This window comes from Marmota monax, unplaced genomic scaffold (assembly GCF_021218885.2).
Source record: "Marmota monax isolate L192 unplaced genomic scaffold, Marmota_monax_Labrador192_F-V1.1 WCK01_AAM20220418_F8-fsc00070, whole genome shotgun sequence".
Classification (NCBI taxonomy): domain Eukaryota; kingdom Metazoa; phylum Chordata; class Mammalia; order Rodentia; family Sciuridae; genus Marmota; species Marmota monax.
Genome location: NW_026692116.1, coordinates 596,612 through 614,771, shown reverse-complemented (window position 1 = coordinate 614,771; position 18,160 = coordinate 596,612). Strand labels below are relative to the sequence as shown.

Genomic DNA, 18,160 nt, shown 5'->3' with positions numbered 1-18,160 from the left:
ATGGGTAGAATGTAGGGGCACTGTACTGCACAGACTGTTCTAGAATAGCGATATGCCTCTCAAGGAAGGGCCCCCCCCCCCCCCCCCCCTTAAGGATCATTGATAAAACAGCAGGGAAGTTCAGGAGATTCTTAATTAGAGAACTTAATAGATCAACAATGAGTGTCTCTGGAAGGTGAATCTGGCAGAGACTTACAGAAGCTGGAGGAGGAGAATCAGGAAACAGACTAATGCAGCACAACTGAGCAGCGGGCAGCCCGGCAGAACTTGGTGGGGCAGTGAGGAGAGCTGCTGAGAAGGGAAGAGCCCAACTTGACCACTGGAAGGCTTGGGAGTGAGGGAGAGGCAGGAAGGAGCTAGGTTCTAGTCCACTTGGGTTTCCTTCCGGAGTTGTTGCCTCAGCCTTGGCCACTAGAGGGCTTCCCCACCTCATTTGGAGCCCAGGTTGCCGCACATCCCACAGAGGGTTATAACGCCTGCTGTTTAAAATCCAAGTGACTTGCTGAAATGGAGCTTGGATTTAGAGCAGTTGTTCTTCATTGAGATAGAAACATGCAGGGTCTCCTACTTGATTGACAGTGGCTGGAATTGTGCCTAAGGCTCATCAGGGATGAGTGCAGACAGGGGTGCCCAGGTGGTAACCCTAGGCAACAGGAAACAGCTGCCTAGGAAGCCCCAGCAGGGGCTGACCTTACAGGAGTCAGGTTCCAGAAATTTCTAATATCCTTTCCCTGCTTGCATTAGGCCAATCAGTGAGAAGGGCCGTTACTTATGTTTCTCTCCCAGTCCAGGTTTTCAATGGAAAGATGAGTTACTCTACATGCCCCCCAAACAGCTGACTATAGAGACCTTGTACTGACAAATTGCAGCTGGTGTGTGTGTGTGTGTGTGTGTGTGTGTGTGTGTGTGTGTGAGAGAGAGAGAGAGAGAGAGAGAGAGAGAGAGAGAGAGAGATGCATATGAGCATGTTCCCAAGTGTCTACTGTGGGTCTGTTCTGCAGGCAGAATGTTAATGTTTGCTGCTTGGCTTCAGCCCAACAGAGAAAAAAAAAAAATCATGAGGTGAAAGGAAGTGAGCTGAAGTCTGCTTTCACCACTAATTAGCCCCCAATGGATTTTGACCCAGAGGACATACACTAGACACAAATGAGCAAAGGAAGAAAAACTCAGGGAACTGAGCTCTGCGCTGGGCTGGGAAGCCACTCAGCAGTGCCTAGGGCAGGAGAGGACATCTCAGAAGCCCAGGTGTCAGGATCAGGCAAGCAGCACATTCTCATCTTTAGCTAAAGAGCTGTGCATTGCCCCATCTTGGCCACTTGGCTTTGGCTTCCATCTTGCTTATTTGACCAATCTTTCACTTAAAAAAATTATTTTTTATTAGTGCATTAATCTTTCACTTTTGAAAGACTGACAGTTATCTACCTCATCTTCTCTGAAGCAGTTTTTACTTTCTCTTTGTCTGTCTAGATTCTGTCCACATTTCTCAGAAATGTGGTCACAGCCCTTTTACTCAAGAACTGCTCAAACAGAGTTTGGACCTGTCTCTGCACTTAGTCATGTTGCTTCTGGTGCTTAGGAAGGACAAAAGATGGTGAAGGAAGCAGAATGGTGAAGATGGAAAGATGGACTATTTGCTGGCTTGGTGAGAAGGAGTTGCTGCTCAGTCTCTAGTTCTGTGTACATATTTATGCTAGAGGCTGGAAAGGTGGTGGTAGACAGTAACCTAGGGACTCCTGAGCAGGCCCTTCACCCATTGGCACCACCAGGGGTTCCAATCTGTGGGTTCCTGGAAGACCTGGCTCATATGAGCTTCAGATACACTGGATCAGCTGGGCAGTGTCCCCCAAGCTGTCAAAGGCCATACCCTACCCTCAGAGAACATGGTCTCTCCCAAGCTCTCAAAATTTCTTGTGAGCACAACCTGAGGGCACATGCTCTTTGAGTATGACAAAGAGAACACTTAAAAATTTTTAAATTTAAAATCTCTCCCAAAAGAGGAAGTTGTCCTCAGACTTGGATTATTATTATTTTTTTTGATTTTTTAAGTTATTGATGGACTTCTGTTTTATTTATTTATATGCGGTGCTGAGAATTGAACCCAGTTCCTCACACATGCTAGGCAATTGCTCTACCACGGAGCCACAACTCCAGCCCCACACTTGGATTCTTAAGTGTATGTTTTAGCTTTTTCACTGCTGTGACTAACAGACTTGACCAGGACAATTATAAAGGACAAAAAGTTTATTTGGGCACTCATGATTTCAGAGGACTCAGTCCATGGACAGAAGACTCCATTCCTTGGGGCTCCAGATAAGGCAGAACACTGTGGTGGAAGAGTTTGGTGGAGGGAAATGGCTCACATGATGATCATAAAGCAGAGAGAGAGAGTCTCCTTATCAGATACAAAATATATATCCCAAAGCCATGCCCCCAATTTCCATCTCCTCCAGCTACACCCTATCTGCCTTTAGTCACCACACAATTAATCCCATCAGGAGATTAATTCACTGATTGGGTTAAGACTTTCATAACCTGATCATTTGTCCTCTAAAGCTTCTTACAATGTCTCACACATGAGTTTTTGGGGACACCTCACATCTACATGTGGGTATGTAGAAGGGTACTTTATCATTTCATTTATAACCTAGTAAATCTAGAGAGTGGTTGATTCTTGGAATTTTTTTGCCCACAGCATGCTCTTCTGCTTTGTTGCTAGTCTTTACACAGGCCCTGTTTTTACTTTACCCCAACAGGGCACAAGTGGCCCCATCCTAGTTTTCTTTATGTAACTGCTCTTCTATTAGTTTGTTTGATTGAATAGCACCAGGAGCTCTCAAACTTTATGTGGAAAAGGAAAAATAAATGTGTATCTATATATCTTGAGGAGCTTCTTTCAAATACAGATTTCTCAAGTCCTACCAAAATGTACTGAATCAGGCATTTTCAGTGGGACACAGGAATTTACATTTTATCCAACCCTTCCTGTCCACTCTCCCCCATGATCCTACATCAAGTGGTCCACAGATCATACAGTTTAAGACATGGTACTGAATGATGCCTTGGTCATTTGGGTCTTTATAGTCTTCTTCATCTGCTCTAATAGAATCCATAGATGGGTAGTTTTTTTTTATTGGTTGTTCAAAACATTACAAAGCTCTTGACATATCATATTTCATACATTAGATTCAAGTGGGTTATGAACTCCCATTTTTACCCCAAACATAGATGGGTAGTTTATAAAGCAGGGTGCCATGAGCTTGTGGTCCCAGATAATTGGGAATCTGAGGTGGGAGGAGCACATGAGTTCAGGAGTTTGCAACCAGCCTGAGTAGCATAGTGAGACTTGGGGGAAAAAATAGATAAGTAATTTAAAAACAACTGAAATTTATTTCTCAGTTATGGATGCTAGTTAGTCTAAGGTAAGATGCAACAGATTTGGTGTCTGGTAAGAATTCATGTCCCGGTTCACAGAATAGTGCCTCTCAGCAAATAAACTTTCTGGGGTCTATTTTATAAGGACTCTAACCTCTTCCTGAGAACTCCACCCTTGTGCTTAATCACCTTCCAAAGTTCCTACCTCCAAATATCATCACCTTTGGGGGGTATGATTTCAAAACACATTTTAAGGACACAACTATTCAGACCATAGCAGTCTTTTTTGAGGGGTCTAGTTTTAAGAATTTTTTAATATATTCTAGACATGAGGCTTATCTCAAATGTGATTTATAGATATTTTTTCCCAGTCTGTAATTTATCTTTTTGTCCTTTTGGTGTTACACAGAGCAAACATTTTCAATTTTGGTGAGGTCCAATATTTAATTTTTTTATTTTATGGATTCTGTTTTGGTCTTGAGTCTAAGAATTCTGCCTGGTCTTAGATTCTCAAAGCCTTTTCTCCTGTGGTCTTTTCTACAAGTTTTATAGTTTTGTGTTTATCTTTAAGTACATGTTCCATTTCAATTTTGGAATAAGGTGTGAAGTTTAGGTCTAATTGCTCCAGCACTATTTATTGAAAATGCTATATTTTCTCCACTGGGTTGCTTTTACTCTTTAGTCAAAAGTTAATTGGAGGAGGGGTGCTAGGGTTGTGGCTCAGAGGTAGAGGGCTCCCCTAGCATGCATGAGGTACTTGGTTTGATCCTCAGCACCACATAAAAACAAAATAAAGACATTTTGTCCACCTATAACTAAAAAATAAATTTAAAAAAATTAATTGGATCTACATCTGGGTTCTGTATTCTGTTCTACTGATCTGTTTGCTCATTCCCTCTGCCAGTACCACACTGTCTTGATACTGCAGCTACATATTAAGCCTTAACATGGGAAGAATGATTTCTTCTCATCATATTCTTGCTTGCCAAACTTGATTATCCTAGGCCCCTTCCCTTTCCATAAAAATCTTAAAATAAGCTTGTTTATGTCTATGCAGAAACTTGTTAAGATTTCAATAGAAGTTACACTGATTGGGATCACTTTTAAGAAAGGACTATTTGTTGTCTTGCAGTTGAATTTTGGGCGAGAAAGTTTTAACCAAAGCAGTTTGAAAGTCTGACCCTGGGATATATATTTACTTTCAGACAAGACAAGCTTTTCTCTAGTTGCCGGGAAGAAACTCCATAAGGAAAAGGTGGGCAGCTGTAGGTGGTGTACTGTTTGCTAATAAACTTGGTTCTATCTAGAATCCTAGAATCTGAGCAGACTCAATACTTTAAATTGGCTCCTTCAGGGCTTATTGTAGCTTCCTGGGGTTCATATGCCGTCTTTAGGAAAACAAAATAGAAATGTTTTAAAAGAAATAAATTGTGCTTCTTGAATCTTGAAACCAAGTGTTTACTTCAAGTAAAATTGATCCTCACTTCTACCTTGCCAGAAAAGAAAGGTTTAGTGGTCTTGGGGGATGTTGAAAATACACATCTTGCCAACACCATCAGAAGGAGCTCGTTCTGAGGGCTGGGGAGCCGGAGTGGTTTCAGTGAATAGTGGTTTTGTGGGAAGTTTTCAAACTCCCAGGCTCTGCTGTCCAGCCTCCTCTCTGTTCTCTTCCCAGTCTTGCCCATTAGGGAACCAGCTCTCGACACCAGATCCTATTTTTTTCTGAATCCTTTCCTTCATTCAGTGCCACCACTTCCCTCTAGTTACACCCTTTAGTTCTCCAATCTGTCTTATTTTAGGCAGTGACCCAGATATTTGGCACATTAACCTTCATTTCAGTTAACACCAGATAAATTGAGTCCAGTTCCTCCTCTGTTCTCACCTAAAAGTAGGCCTCAGACTAACTTTAAAATTAATTTTTTTTTTTAGTTTAAATTTAATTCTTAGTAAAATGAATTCTTTCTTAGTCTCAGTTGTTTGTGCCCCTTTACTTTTAAGTTTGTATTGGCTTTCGTGCTGGGTGTCACATCCAGGTAGCTGTTAACAAGGTAAAGGAGGTATCTGATGGGCAGGACTGCTTACCTGGACTTCATCTTTAGGTGTTGGAATCTGGATGACTGACAACTGATGACATTCCATGCACCCTCTAAGAGATTCTCCAACCTGGAGTTTTATGGAGATAACCATAAGATGGGTTGAGAGTGACCAGCATGTGGATTGAGAATTATATCCACTTACCTAAACAGTTGTGGTTTTGAATTTGTCCTCCAAAGAGCCTGTGTTGGAAACTTCATCTCAGATGCCATGGTGTTGGGAGGTGGGCCCTGTGTTCTGATGTCATCATTGCAGAAGTGGGTTTGTTATCCAGGGAGTGGGCTCCCTGGCAGGGAGTGAGTCCCACCCTGTAGGGCTTATCTTTGCCCCTCTGCCCTGCGATACTTTCCACCATGTTGTGCTGCAGCAAGAAGGCCCTCACCAGATGCTGGTCCCCTGCTGCCTTGTTTCTGAGCCTTCAGAACCTTCAGCCAATACGTTTTCATTTGTTATAAATCACCTAGTCTGTGGTCTTCTGTTACTGTAGCACAAAAGGCAGAATGGTACCTTAACAACAAGTGCCTATTATCATCTGGTGTGTTTGAACTTCAGTGCCTCCATGTTAGGTCAGTGGTGAAACCCTTTGTCTGATCTGGCTGCAGAAATATCTTTTCCCTGCCTCAAAGAAAATTTCTCCCTAGTCTACAACCATTATTTTTGTTCCATATTGTTTGCTCATCCTCTCATGTGTCCCCTGCCATGTTACACTGGAATGGTCTGATTTAAATGTAAACTGCAACTTGATATCATCCTTGAATCTGTCTTTCCCCTTCACTCCCCTCCATCAAGAGTTCCCTATTGGTGAGAGGCCCCTGGAACCCAAGAATGATGGGATGGAGCTTTGCTGTGCTAACCTAGCAGGTGGTGAGCCTGCACTGTATGATCTCTTCCCATGACCATGGGAGCCCCCAGCTGCCCTCCTTTGGCACCGCAGTCGCCTGTAGGGTAGCTCAGAGCTATGGAAACAATACACCTGTGGCACTAGGGCATCCTCTGTCTATCTATTTGTGAAGTTCACTCCCGAAACCAAAGTAGAAATCACACTCATCCTTCTCCCCTCTTTCTGTTTTAGCCAGTCACTTCCTCTTAGGTTGGCTGAACTCCACCTACTTGCAAAAGGAAGAGGGGAATCTCTTTTGGTATTCACTGAAGAGTCCTAGGTTTTTCAGTTATGCTACTCTGTCCTTTCTCATCCCAAGTTCTACCTACTAATTGCAGAAAGTTCTCAGATTTTGGTAATCGTGGGGGTTTGCATCTTTCAGTATTTACTCTCTGCAGAAACAGGCTCCAGCTGCTGTTTGGGGGATGGCATTTCTACTGAGATCTGTGTGGACTCTGTCCCTGTGTAGGGTGCAAGGATGAGAATGGTTTCTAAGTCCCTGGCTTTTTGAGAGGAAGTGTGAAACTTCCAGATTGAGTACAACCTAAAAACCCTCTGAACAGCAGTTGTTGATACTTCCTGTGTTGCAATACAAACACCCCTCCTAGCTGCTGCCGGATCTGGGTTTGGCGGTTGAACCCTTCAGGCTCACCCAGGAGCTGGGGCCAGGAGGGTGGGGGTGGGCAAGCTTCCCATGCGTGCAGGCTCCATCAACATCTAATCCCTTCCTGCTTCTATGTTCTCAGCAATACAGAGCTGATGCTCTTGCCTTTTGTAGCCTGTCTGTGCTGAGCATCTCTTGAGCCTCTTGATTACCCTCTTTCTTATGAACTCCCAGGCCGGTTACAGCTTCTCTTCCTGTGTTTGCAGTCATCTAATCAACTGGCAATTTGTTTTCAATCAGTGCCACATTGTGTTTCTCAGATTCACATCTACGTTTTCATTTAGTGAGCAAATTATTGCTTTTCCTCTTTACCATTCATTTAAAATATTAGCTGCCATGTTTTGTGGATTAACAGTCCCTTAAATATGAGGGTATAACCTGGCAGTTCAAGAGAGTGAGCATTTGTTCAGATCTGTCTAGGTAAATCTCACACTGAAAGGCAAGTCCAAATGCTTGGGCCTCGGGCTGGGAATGTAGCTTAGTGGTATAGCCCTTCTCTGGCACGTGTAAGGTCCTGGGTTCCATTCCCAGCACCGAAGAATAAACAAAATTCCTGGGACTGGGGTAGAGTCTTTCATGCCAAGTCTTATGCTCAGTGTCAAAGTTCTTCAGCTGATAGTGTCAAGTTTAGGTTTCTAGAGGCTGGCTGTTATTTAATTCTAGCCAGGAACAAATTTCTTCTTGGGTGCTATGAGGGCTGTCCTAAATGGCTGGGGTAGGGAAGGGCTGCAGGGCTGTGCTGGCACCCTGAGATGTCAGCTACACCAGGCTGAAGAGCTGGCCTGCTTCTGAGGCTCAGAAGGCATATCCTGAAGTGAAGAGCTCAGAGGCAGCTGCAGAAGCAAAGCTTCTCCCTGGCCCTCTCCTGTCTTCCTGTCTCCTGTTCTCCTTTATCGGCCAAGGTAAGACATAGAACATAGAAATTAGAATTTCTCTTCCTCAAGGCAGGTCATAGCAACCAGAACCCTTTTTCCACAAAGTCAACCACAAAGCTGAAGAATGCTGCTTTAATTTCCCCACTTTCTGCCTTTATATCTGGAGTTGGCCACAAAGAAATTCTCTGCCTACTCTGTCTGATACTAAGTTGTAAAAACTCCCATTTTAGAAGGGTCCCACCCCATACCCAGGAGGAAGGAGTGCTCCATAGAGAGGCCAACAAGCCTCTGAACAGACAGGCCTTGCTGGGTGCCCTGTAGTCTGTTACTATTAGATGACTTCTCTTCTGTCACATTTCTACTCCGCTTCATGAGCTTCATCCTATACTTGGACATGAATAGTTTACTTGGGTTTCTGGGTTCTGATTTTGAAATATCACATAAAACTGATCAAATTAATTTGTTATACTTTTCCCTTGTTGACCCATCATTTGATCTAGGAGTGTTGGCTGTGACCCTTTATAACGGACAAGAATAAGATTGTTGCTTTTTTCTCCCCTAAAGTCTGAAAAATTGCAGGCCAAGATCAATAATGGATTATTGTTGTGGCTTGTGAGGTGGGGTTGAGAAACTGATGTGACTCCATTTTTGAAAATAAATAAATAACCGCAGCTTCTACCTCAAGGCCTGTCCTAAGGAAGGGGGCGTGACCCTTGTCCTTGGAAAAACCCACAGAGACTTTCTAGGCACATACACACCCTGCTGAGTTGTTTGTCTGCAAATAACAGGAGAGATCTTCGGCTCCATGTGTCCCTGACTCAGTCAGGCTAGGTGAGGACCCATAGCAACCCCCTAGCAACCACCAATCAGCATGAGACAGGGAAAATACCTGGAATACTAGATGACCCCCAAGTAGTTTATGGTGGTTGATAACATGTTGGGAAACCTTGTAGTTTAGCACATACACCCCTCGTGGCCTAAACCAATCAGTTCAAATGAATCCCCCTCTTGTACTAACCAATCACCCCTACTCAACTTGTTCCTGCTAGTGAATGTGCTAATCAATATTAAGAGTTGTTGTTTGACTTTCCCGCGGTATGGAATGATTTGCTGTGTGATGTTGTGACGCATAGAGTATCCTCCCCAAAAACCTATAAAATCTCACTGAACAAAGGACCAGGATTCACTCCCTGGGACGGCTGTGTCGGGAACGGTTGTGAGTCCAGGCTCGAGCTTGCAGTAAAGACTCTTGTGTGATTGTATCAGATTCGGCTCCTGGAGATCTATTGGGGTCCCGTGAATCTGGCATTACAGGGTAAGAAGGGCAGAAGAGAAGCTGGGGAGATGGAGAGACAAGGCAAGGAGACTGGAATCTAGAGGAAGGGGATGCTCTGAGGGTCAGTTGAGGCTCATCCACCCAGACTGTCTTCTTATGCTTGTTTTTTAATGCTTCTTTAGATAATAATCATGTTCTTAAATGTGACTGTTAGGAATACCTCATTATTGAGAGATTTTGCTTTCTCCTGAGACTTTCCTAGTGGGACAGACAGGAATGGGCTGGGGAACTCTTGGCTCTGCCTGCCCCTCTAGTGACTCCTTACTCCTAACTGGAGCCTTCACACCCTCTCTGGCTTTTGGGCTTGAAGATCTCTTATTCCTCCAAATCTCTAATACTTCCTTTGTTTGCCTGGCTTTCAAGGGTGCCCTAGAATTTTCACTACAGGAGAAGCTCAGTGGAGCCTCTGTATGAAGCAGGGGAGTGGAGTGATTCTAGAAGGCCTGTTTCAACATTGCCTGGCTGAGCAGGTAGACTCCCAGGTAGGCTGTAGCTTTTTTAAAGAACCCCTAGATGTACCTCTGCTGGACTCTCTTTAGTTGTCTTTTTTTTTTTTTTTTGGTCTCAGTTTAAATAGAAGCTTATCTAGGAGGGATTTCTTCTGGCTCCCCCTGCCCCTCCTTTAGACTCAGACTCCTGTGCTTTGTCTCTGTGCTTCCTAGAGCCCTGTACTCACAGACAACCACTGTTGTGATCTCTGTTTAACTTGATTGCTTCTTTCCAAATACAGGCATATTCAGATACGAGGTGTTAGAGCTTCAACGTACCTTTTGGGGGATACAGTTCAACCCACAACATTCGCCAACTGGAAGAACTGGTTGAAAAGTAGTAGAAGTGGAGTGGATTTGAATATGAAAGTCTAGAATTGCTAAGGAAGAACACCTGAGCTTTTGACATGCCCTTAAAACTCTTAAGATAACCTTTACAAATTTTAGGCAAAGAAAAAAAAAAAAAAACTCAAAGGGAAGGTACTCAGCAAAGAAATTGGCCAAATTATATTGTTCTAATGTGTGCCTGTATGAATATGTAACAGTAAATCCTACTATTAGGTATAATTATTATGCACCAATAAAAAATTGGGAAAATATTTATGAAAGAGAGAGGTGGGCAGGGAGAAAGAAAGAAAGGGAAAAGAGGAGAAATCCTCACAGGTATAATTTAAAGACTCAAAATAGCTGCACATGGTGGTGCACTCCTATAATCCCGGGTACTCAGATGCTGAGGCAGAAGGATCACAAGTTGGAGGCCAGCCTGGGCAACTTAACAAGACCTGTTATGCTCGAATTCAGGACCCCCAAAAGACCACCAGAGACCAAGATCGATGTAAGCAGCAAAGAGGTGTTTATTGCGAGCTAGCTCAGTCTTCCACGCACACACAGCAACTGGTGATGCTGAGAGGCCCCGAGCCCAAGGTTTGCAGCAGTTTTATACATTCTTTGGAGAATGCAGGGACCTCACATACATCATAGCATCTCTTAGCAAATCATCACACACCACCGCGGGAAAATCAAATAACAACTCTAAAACATGATTAGCACATTCACTGGTGGGAACAAGTTGGGTAGGGGTGATTGGTTACTACAAGAGGGGGATTCATTTGAACTGATTGGCTTAAGCCAAGAGGGGTGTTCATGCTGAACTACATGGTTTCCCAACATGTTATCAGCCACCATAAACTACTGGGAGGGTCATCTGGCATCCCAGGTATTTCCCTGTCTCATGCTGATTGGTGGCTGCTAGGGGGTTGCTATGGATCCCCACCTAGCCTGATTGAGTCAGGGACACCTGGCGCAGCAGATCTCTCCTGTTATTTGTAGATAAACAACTTAGCAGGGTGGGAATGTGCCTAGGAGTGCTCTGTGGGTCTTTTCAAGGACAAAGGTCATGTCCCTTCCTTGGACAGGCTTTGCTCTGAGATAGAGGCTGGTTTTTCAGACCGGATATCAAAATAAAAATTATAAGGCCTGGGAATGTAGCTTAATGGTACAGAATTTCTAGAGTTTTTTTCCTAGTATCACAAAATACTACTGATACCACCGGGTATTGGTGACAAGTCCTGCTTCCCTATATGTTGAAGTTTGAACATCAGAGAAGCACACAGAGGCAAGCATATGAAGCAGGCTTTATTTAAAAAGAGGTAACATTAGACTTCTCCGGCGAGGGAAAAGGGGGCCATAGCTGGTATCATGGTATCCCAAGAAATGAGGTGTTCTTCCCTTTTTATTTTCCTAGATTCCTTTGTTCTCCTGCCTTCCCCCTCCTGCCTTCCCCCGCTTTCTGCTTATGTGACTAGGCCCAGGAATGCTCCATGGTGTGGCTTGTGGAAACAGGTGGGCTGAAGGGGGAAGGGCAGGATGGAGTAGACAAGGACTCTTTAACAACCTTATAGCTCCCAGTAGGGAGGGAAAATTCCTGGGACAGGTTACCTTGGCAACAGGTTGAAGCAGGGGCAGGTTCTTGGTAAGATCCCTCAGGGGACAGTCTCCAACTTCCCAGACTCACTCAAAACTGGCCTCCTTGACCCGACCTGACCTACCTGACCCACCTGACTCGATTTACCTATCTACACTGACTGCCTGTCTAATTCTGGCTTCATTACTAACTACTACTACCAATTTTTTTAAAAAAAGACCCAATCATGAGAGATAATTTAAAAAATAAAATTCTGTTAGCACAAGTGGGAGTGAACCTAAAGGAAGAAATTACTGTGGCTGCAAAGAATGCTTTGGTGAGTTCTTACCTCAAAGGATCACAAAGAACTGTTGGTGGGTGGAGTACAGAATCAGGAAAGAACAAAATCTGCAAATTATAAAGCGATCAAAGGGAAGTAAAGAGAAAAAGAAGTCAAATATAGACAAAGCGATAGAAAGGAATCACACACTGTCTTGAAGGAGTTCAGATAATCACACTAGACTGTGGGTCAACAAATTTTTTCTGTAAAGGTAATATCTTGTAGGTCATGTACGTGGTCTTGGCTGATACTCATCTTTTCTGTTGTAGTGGGAAAGCAGCCATTGGCACTTTAGACTGTGCTCCATTAAAACTTTATTTACAAAACCAGGCTGAGAGCCAGATATGGGCTGGGCTACAGTTTGCTACACTGAAGTGTAATTCCCCATATTAAGCAATGACACCCCACAAAATGGAAAGAGCTTGCAGTTGCAACACAGAATCACTGTAAGTCATCTCTGAGGAGCCTTCGGTAAAGAGGAAGTACACTGCATGAAGAGCAGAGAATTAAAATATTCTAAAATCTGCAGTCCATTTGGTTTAGCACCAATTTCTGATCCATTTCCAGGACAAATTATTAAGTAGTCCTTTTCAACACATATTACTGAACACCTGCTTTGCACTGTTTTAAGTTCTCAGTTGCAAACACAACAGACATGGTCTTTGCCCTTGAGGAATTCTTAGTCTCCAGGAGACACTAAGAAGTGATTGCCAGCATGTTGAATGCTCTCAAAGGAGAAGGGCAGGGCAGAGAGACTTAGGCAAGATAATCAAGCATAATTTTGGGGGTCCTGGAAAAGCACCTCTGAAAAAAATTGAGATTCAAAGTATTCACTTAGTCTGGAAAGGAGGACAGAGTAGAACTTCTAAACGGAGAGAAAAGTCTATGCAAAAGCCCAAGATGGAGAATCCTGAGGACCCTGAAGTAAACTGGAAGGGGGTCTGTGTGGCTGGAGGACAGAGGAGGAGGATGGTACAGGAAAAAACTGAGTGGTAGGCAAGAGCCAGGTTCAGGACTATGGACTTTGTCATTTTTCTGACTCCAGCCAAAGTGGAAATGTGATAACTTTGACAGAATTTTATTTTTACCAGCTCACATTGGCTTCAGCACTCATAATCTCCTTCCCAAATGTTCATAAACCAGGCTCAGCTCTTCCTCCCATTCTAGTCTTAGTTTCTTCCAATTCACTCCCCACCCAGATGCATCTCTAAAATACAAATATATCACCACCATGCTTCTAAATCTGCAGTGGATTAATGTGGTCCTTAAAACTTAAAAGTATTTGGATTTTAACAAGGCATTTAAATAAATCTTTCTTAGAAAATTGGCTAAAAGTTGGATATTTTTATGGTGTTCAGCATATTTTGACAAATATATACATTGTGGAATTGCTAAATTAAACTAATTAACATATATAACATTTGATTAAGTCTTTTAATGATATTTTAGGTGATATAATAAAATTATTGCTGGATACAGAGAATTTAAATTAAGGGAATATTTCTGTCTTCAGTGTATAGCTATAGGCTCAGGTAAGCTTCTCCTGTAGTATGGCTGCTAGAATGTGTTGCCTCCAACCCAGATTTCTATATAAGAGGAATAGAAGAATAAAAGAATCACATTGCCTTTTAAAAGCCTTGGTCCAGAAGTAATGTCATTTACTGTCCATTGGCCAGGGCAAGTCATATGACTTCAACCCAATTACAACAGAATCTGGAAAAGTAAGGGACTTTGTGACATACTTAGCAGGAATTGTCTTTGCTACAAAGTGACTTTTGTGTCTAAATATATCATCAAATAAATGATTGCTTAATATACTTGGTAGGAGAATTACTATTCAAAAATATCTCAAGTAGGTGAAATGATATACCTAAGTCAACAAAAAGAAATTGAGGAGTATTAAATAATAAGTCCTATATTTTGGTTAAATTAAAAATGAGCTATTAGAGTGGAAAGTAGAAAGTATTTTGCTTAACACATTTCAAGTAAAAAATAACCACACCCACAAAAGAAATAGTTTTGGGGCTGGAGTTGTGGCTCAGCGGTAGAGTGCTCGCCTAGCACGTGTGAGGCCCTGGGTTTGATCCTCAGCACCATATAAAAGTAAATAAACAAAATAAATGTATAAAAAATAGTTTTAATCACATGCTCAATATGAATCACAAAGAAATCTAAAGTAATCGCAGAAGCATTAATGAGCATATGGAGTTTTGAATTAGAGTCGATAACAATCCCCTTACTCTCTTGGTTGATTGGACTGCATCTGCCCTGTATTGAGCATCAGGGGCTACATTTAATGAAGTCTGAGAAGCTGGAATAGGTTCACAAAAAGGTGAGTGGACTGGTAAGTGTTTTTGAGAGATGTGGAAAACACTAGATATAGAATTAAGGGACCCAGGCTTAAGTGCTGGATCTGCCACTTCCACATGATGTTGAGCAAGAGCTCCTGTTCACCCAGCTGCATTGCACTTCTTTTTTTTTTTTTTTTTTTCATCTTTAAGGTGTGCACTTTTATTGAACTGGTCTCAAGTCAGTGTACAGGTAAGCCCTGGCTGCCTCCACACCTTAGCCCACTCCCAGGGAGACCAAAAGCCTTCATACATCTCAAGTTGGGGGACAAAAAGGGGGCCACGATGGCTGACCATTCAAAATAAAACAAAATAAAAAAGTATTAAGGCTAAGATTAAAAAAATTTGCATTACATAATTTACACAAAAGCAATGCTGTCACCTCCCCTGTATGGACTCGGGTGAGGACTGGGCCATCCTCCAGGAGGAGGAGTGGGGAGGCTTTTGGGAGGGCGAAGGACTTCCTGTAACAATGCATCTCACTATATTTGGAATGACTATTAAAAAAAAGAACAATGTACAATCAAAGTCCTCGGCCATATTGTAGAACTTTGGGGATGCTCGCTCCAACCGACTGCTGTCACCTTCACCGTTCCAGTTTTTAAATCCTGAGTCAAAAGCGCCAAAACAAAAAACAAAAACAAAAAGGAAAAAAAAAAAAACAAATAAAGCCATGCCAATCTCATCTCGTTTTCTGCGCAAAGTTAGGTTTTGTCAAGAAAGGGTGTAACACAGCTAAGTAACAGTCCGCCTAGAAGCATTTACGGTGGACAATGGAGGGGCCAGATTCGTCGTACTCCTGCTTGCTGATCCACATCTGCTGGAAGGTGGACAGAGAGGCCAGGATGGAGCCGCCAATCCACACAGAGTACTTGCGCTCAGGGGGAGCGATGATCTTGATCTTCATTGTGCTGGGTGCCAGGGCTGTGATCTCCTTCTGCATCCTGTCAGCAATGCCTGGGTACATGGTGGTGCCACCAGACAGCACTGTGTTGGCATAGAGGTCCTTGCGAATGTCAACGTCACACTTCATGATGGAATTGAAAGTAGTTTCATGGATGCCACAGGATTCCATGCCCAGGAAAGAAGGCTGGAAGAGTGCCTCAGGGCAGCGGAATCGCTCATTGCCAATGGTGATCACCTGACCATCAGGCAGCTCGTAGCTCTTCTCCAGGGAGGAGCTAGAGGCTGCAGTGGCCATCTCCTGCTCGAAGTCCAGGGCAACGTAGCACAGCTTCTCCTTGATGTCACGCACGATTTCCCGCTCGGCTGTGGTGGTGAAGCTGTAGCCACGCTCAGTCAGGATCTTCATGAGGTAGTCTGTCAGGTCCCGGCCAGCCAGGTCCAGACGCAGGATGGCGTGGGGAAGGGCATACCCCTCATAGATGGGCACTGTGTGGGTGACCCCATCACCGGAGTCCATCACAATGCCAGTGGTACGGCCAGAGGCATACAGGGACAGCACAGCCTGGATGGCCACATACATGGCTGGGGTGTTGAAGGTCTCAAACATGATCTGGGTCATCTTCTCACGGTTGGCCTTAGGGTTCAGGGGAGCCTCGGTCAGCAGCACAGGGTGCTCCTCAGGAGCCACACGCAGCTCGTTGTAGAAGGTGTGGTGCCAAATCTTCTCCATGTCGTCCCAGTTGGTGACGATGCCATGCTCAATGGGGTACTTCAGGGTCAGGATGCCTCTCTTGCTCTGGGCCTCGTCACCCACATAGGAATCCTTCTGACCCATGCCCACCATCACACCCTGGTGCCGTGGGCGCCCCACGATGGAGGGGAAGACGGCCCGGGGAGCATCGTCACCCGCGAAGCCGGCCTTGCACATGCCGGAGCCGTTGTCAACGACGAGCGCAGCGATATCGTCATCCATGGCGAGCTGGGTGGCGGGTGTGGACTGGCGGCGGTGGAGCGGCGAGGAGACTGTACTCGCAGGATGGACGCGGTCTCGGCAGTCTGCATTGCACTTCTTTAAACTCCATCTTCCGCCTGAATAAAGAGAGAGAGCTGGACTTTGTCGCCAGCTGGCTGGGCTGATGACTTGAGCTAGGTTTAAAGGAGCTGGCTGCAGCAATAACTAAGAAAACGGTGAAGAAACCACGCAACACATGAACATGAGTTTTGAGGGTGGGACTGCTCTGCGACCCCAAGGATCAGCTCCACACTGGCAGCGCTGGAAAAAGCAAGAGAGAGCACACCCAGAACCCCGCTATTTATTGGGGAAAAGATGTTTGATAGAATATTCCACCCAAAGAAGGCAAAGGATAGGGTTTCTAAAGGTGGAGTCTTGCTTGATGATGTCTTGTGGTCAGCAGATTGATTGACATCTTGGCAAGTCACACTCATCTCAGGTGCTGTGTGGGATCACAGGGAGAGCAAGAGGAAAGACACACTTGTGTTGCTTGGCCCAATCAGTGTGCAAAGCCAGACCAGTCCTCTCATATGCTCAAATGTGCATAGCACACACAGCCCATGGATGACTCCTGACAGGACTTGACTAGCTGAAGTCCTTTTTAAATTGTAAGTCTGGCACTAATGAAATTATGCCATCTGAAAACAGTTGAAGGAATCTGGGCATGTGTAGCCTGGAGCAGGAAACATTGAAAGAAAGGGGACATTGGAGCTGTTTTTAATTATTTGAAGATTGTCATGAAGAAAATGAATTAGAATTGCTTTGTGGGTCGTGTAAGAACAGATCTATGGCCAAAAGAAAGAAGATGCAGAGAATATTATTATTGGTACTACCTAATGACAGAGTGGGCTTCCATGTGACTGTAACCATTCAGCCAAAGCAGAATATATATTCTCTTCTTGCTCCTTTAGAAATACTTGACATGATGATATAAACTTGTGCAAGTATCATATTCAAATATCTATTATGAGATTAGATTTGTACCCTTGAGAATTTCCCTAGATTCACTCACCTCCAATGCTCCTAATCCATATTCTTGATTCATCAGCACTTGGGTATCTTCTTTTTGGGCATGGCAATCTTGATTCCCTTCTTCTTTTTTTTTCATTTTTTAAAAATTTGTTTTAATTAGTTACACATGACAGTACAATGACCTTGACATATTGATTCCCTTCTTCTATCTTGCGTTTAATATTGACAAGCATATTTGGTGTACTATTTCCAGATTGAGATCTTGGCCCCTCTTTAGACATGATTTTCTCTATCAGCTCTTCCACCCTTCAAAACACAATTTCAAATAATGGGAGCCAAAGTCAAGGACCTTCCCCAATCAAAAGAACAATGTGCAATTAATTTGCCACTAATCTGAAGCCATCTTACATCTCCAACAGACAATGGAGAGGCTACAGAATGCTGAAGAACTCCTAAAAGGACTACACAGAAGAATACTACATTGGGAAGGAGATTGGACTTGATGATCACTAACATTCACTGTGATTCTCTGAGTCTATGACATTATCATTTTTATTTCTCACTGTTCACAAGATGGGAAAGAAATAGTTTTTAATGATTTTTATTGGGGGGGGGTCAGGAATGTGTTCTTCCTAGAATTCCATCATTAAATATAACACATATATTTGTAGGTACTTCTTGAGTTTGCCACTAAACAACCCTGAGCAGAGCACACAGAAATGAGCTAATGCTTCTTAATTAACCTCACTTCTGGTGCCCAACATGACCAGGGGGAGCCTCTGAATTATGCTGGTTAGACAGGAAGAGGGAAGCAGTCAGTCACGGGGCAGTACAAATGTTGAGAGCCCATGTGCTCAAACCATGGCTTTAGACTACTTAGCCCTTTGAGCTAACCAAGACTTGACTTAGATGCTATTTGAAGGATGATAGGGAGAAAAATCTAGCCACAGTTGTGTTGATCCCAACATTA

General features: G+C 43.6%; 1 protein-coding gene across 1 annotated transcript; it reads right to left on the bottom strand.

Moving 5' to 3' along the window:
• Positions 1-14,447: 14,447 nt before the first annotated feature.
• LOC124104467 (actin, cytoplasmic 1) lies at positions 14,448-16,256 on the bottom strand. The gene has a single exon (XM_046461431.2). The coding sequence runs from the start codon at positions 16,177-16,179 to the stop codon at positions 15,052-15,054; it is 1,128 nt and encodes a 375-aa protein (XP_046317387.1). The 5' UTR covers positions 16,180-16,256; the 3' UTR covers positions 14,448-15,051.
• Positions 16,257-18,160: the final 1,904 nt, after the last annotated feature.

Coding starts and splice junctions, on each gene's coding strand:
- LOC124104467 (XM_046461431.2), bottom strand. CDS start 16,179: ATGGATGACGATATCGCTGCGCTCGTCGTTGACAACGGCTCCGGCATG.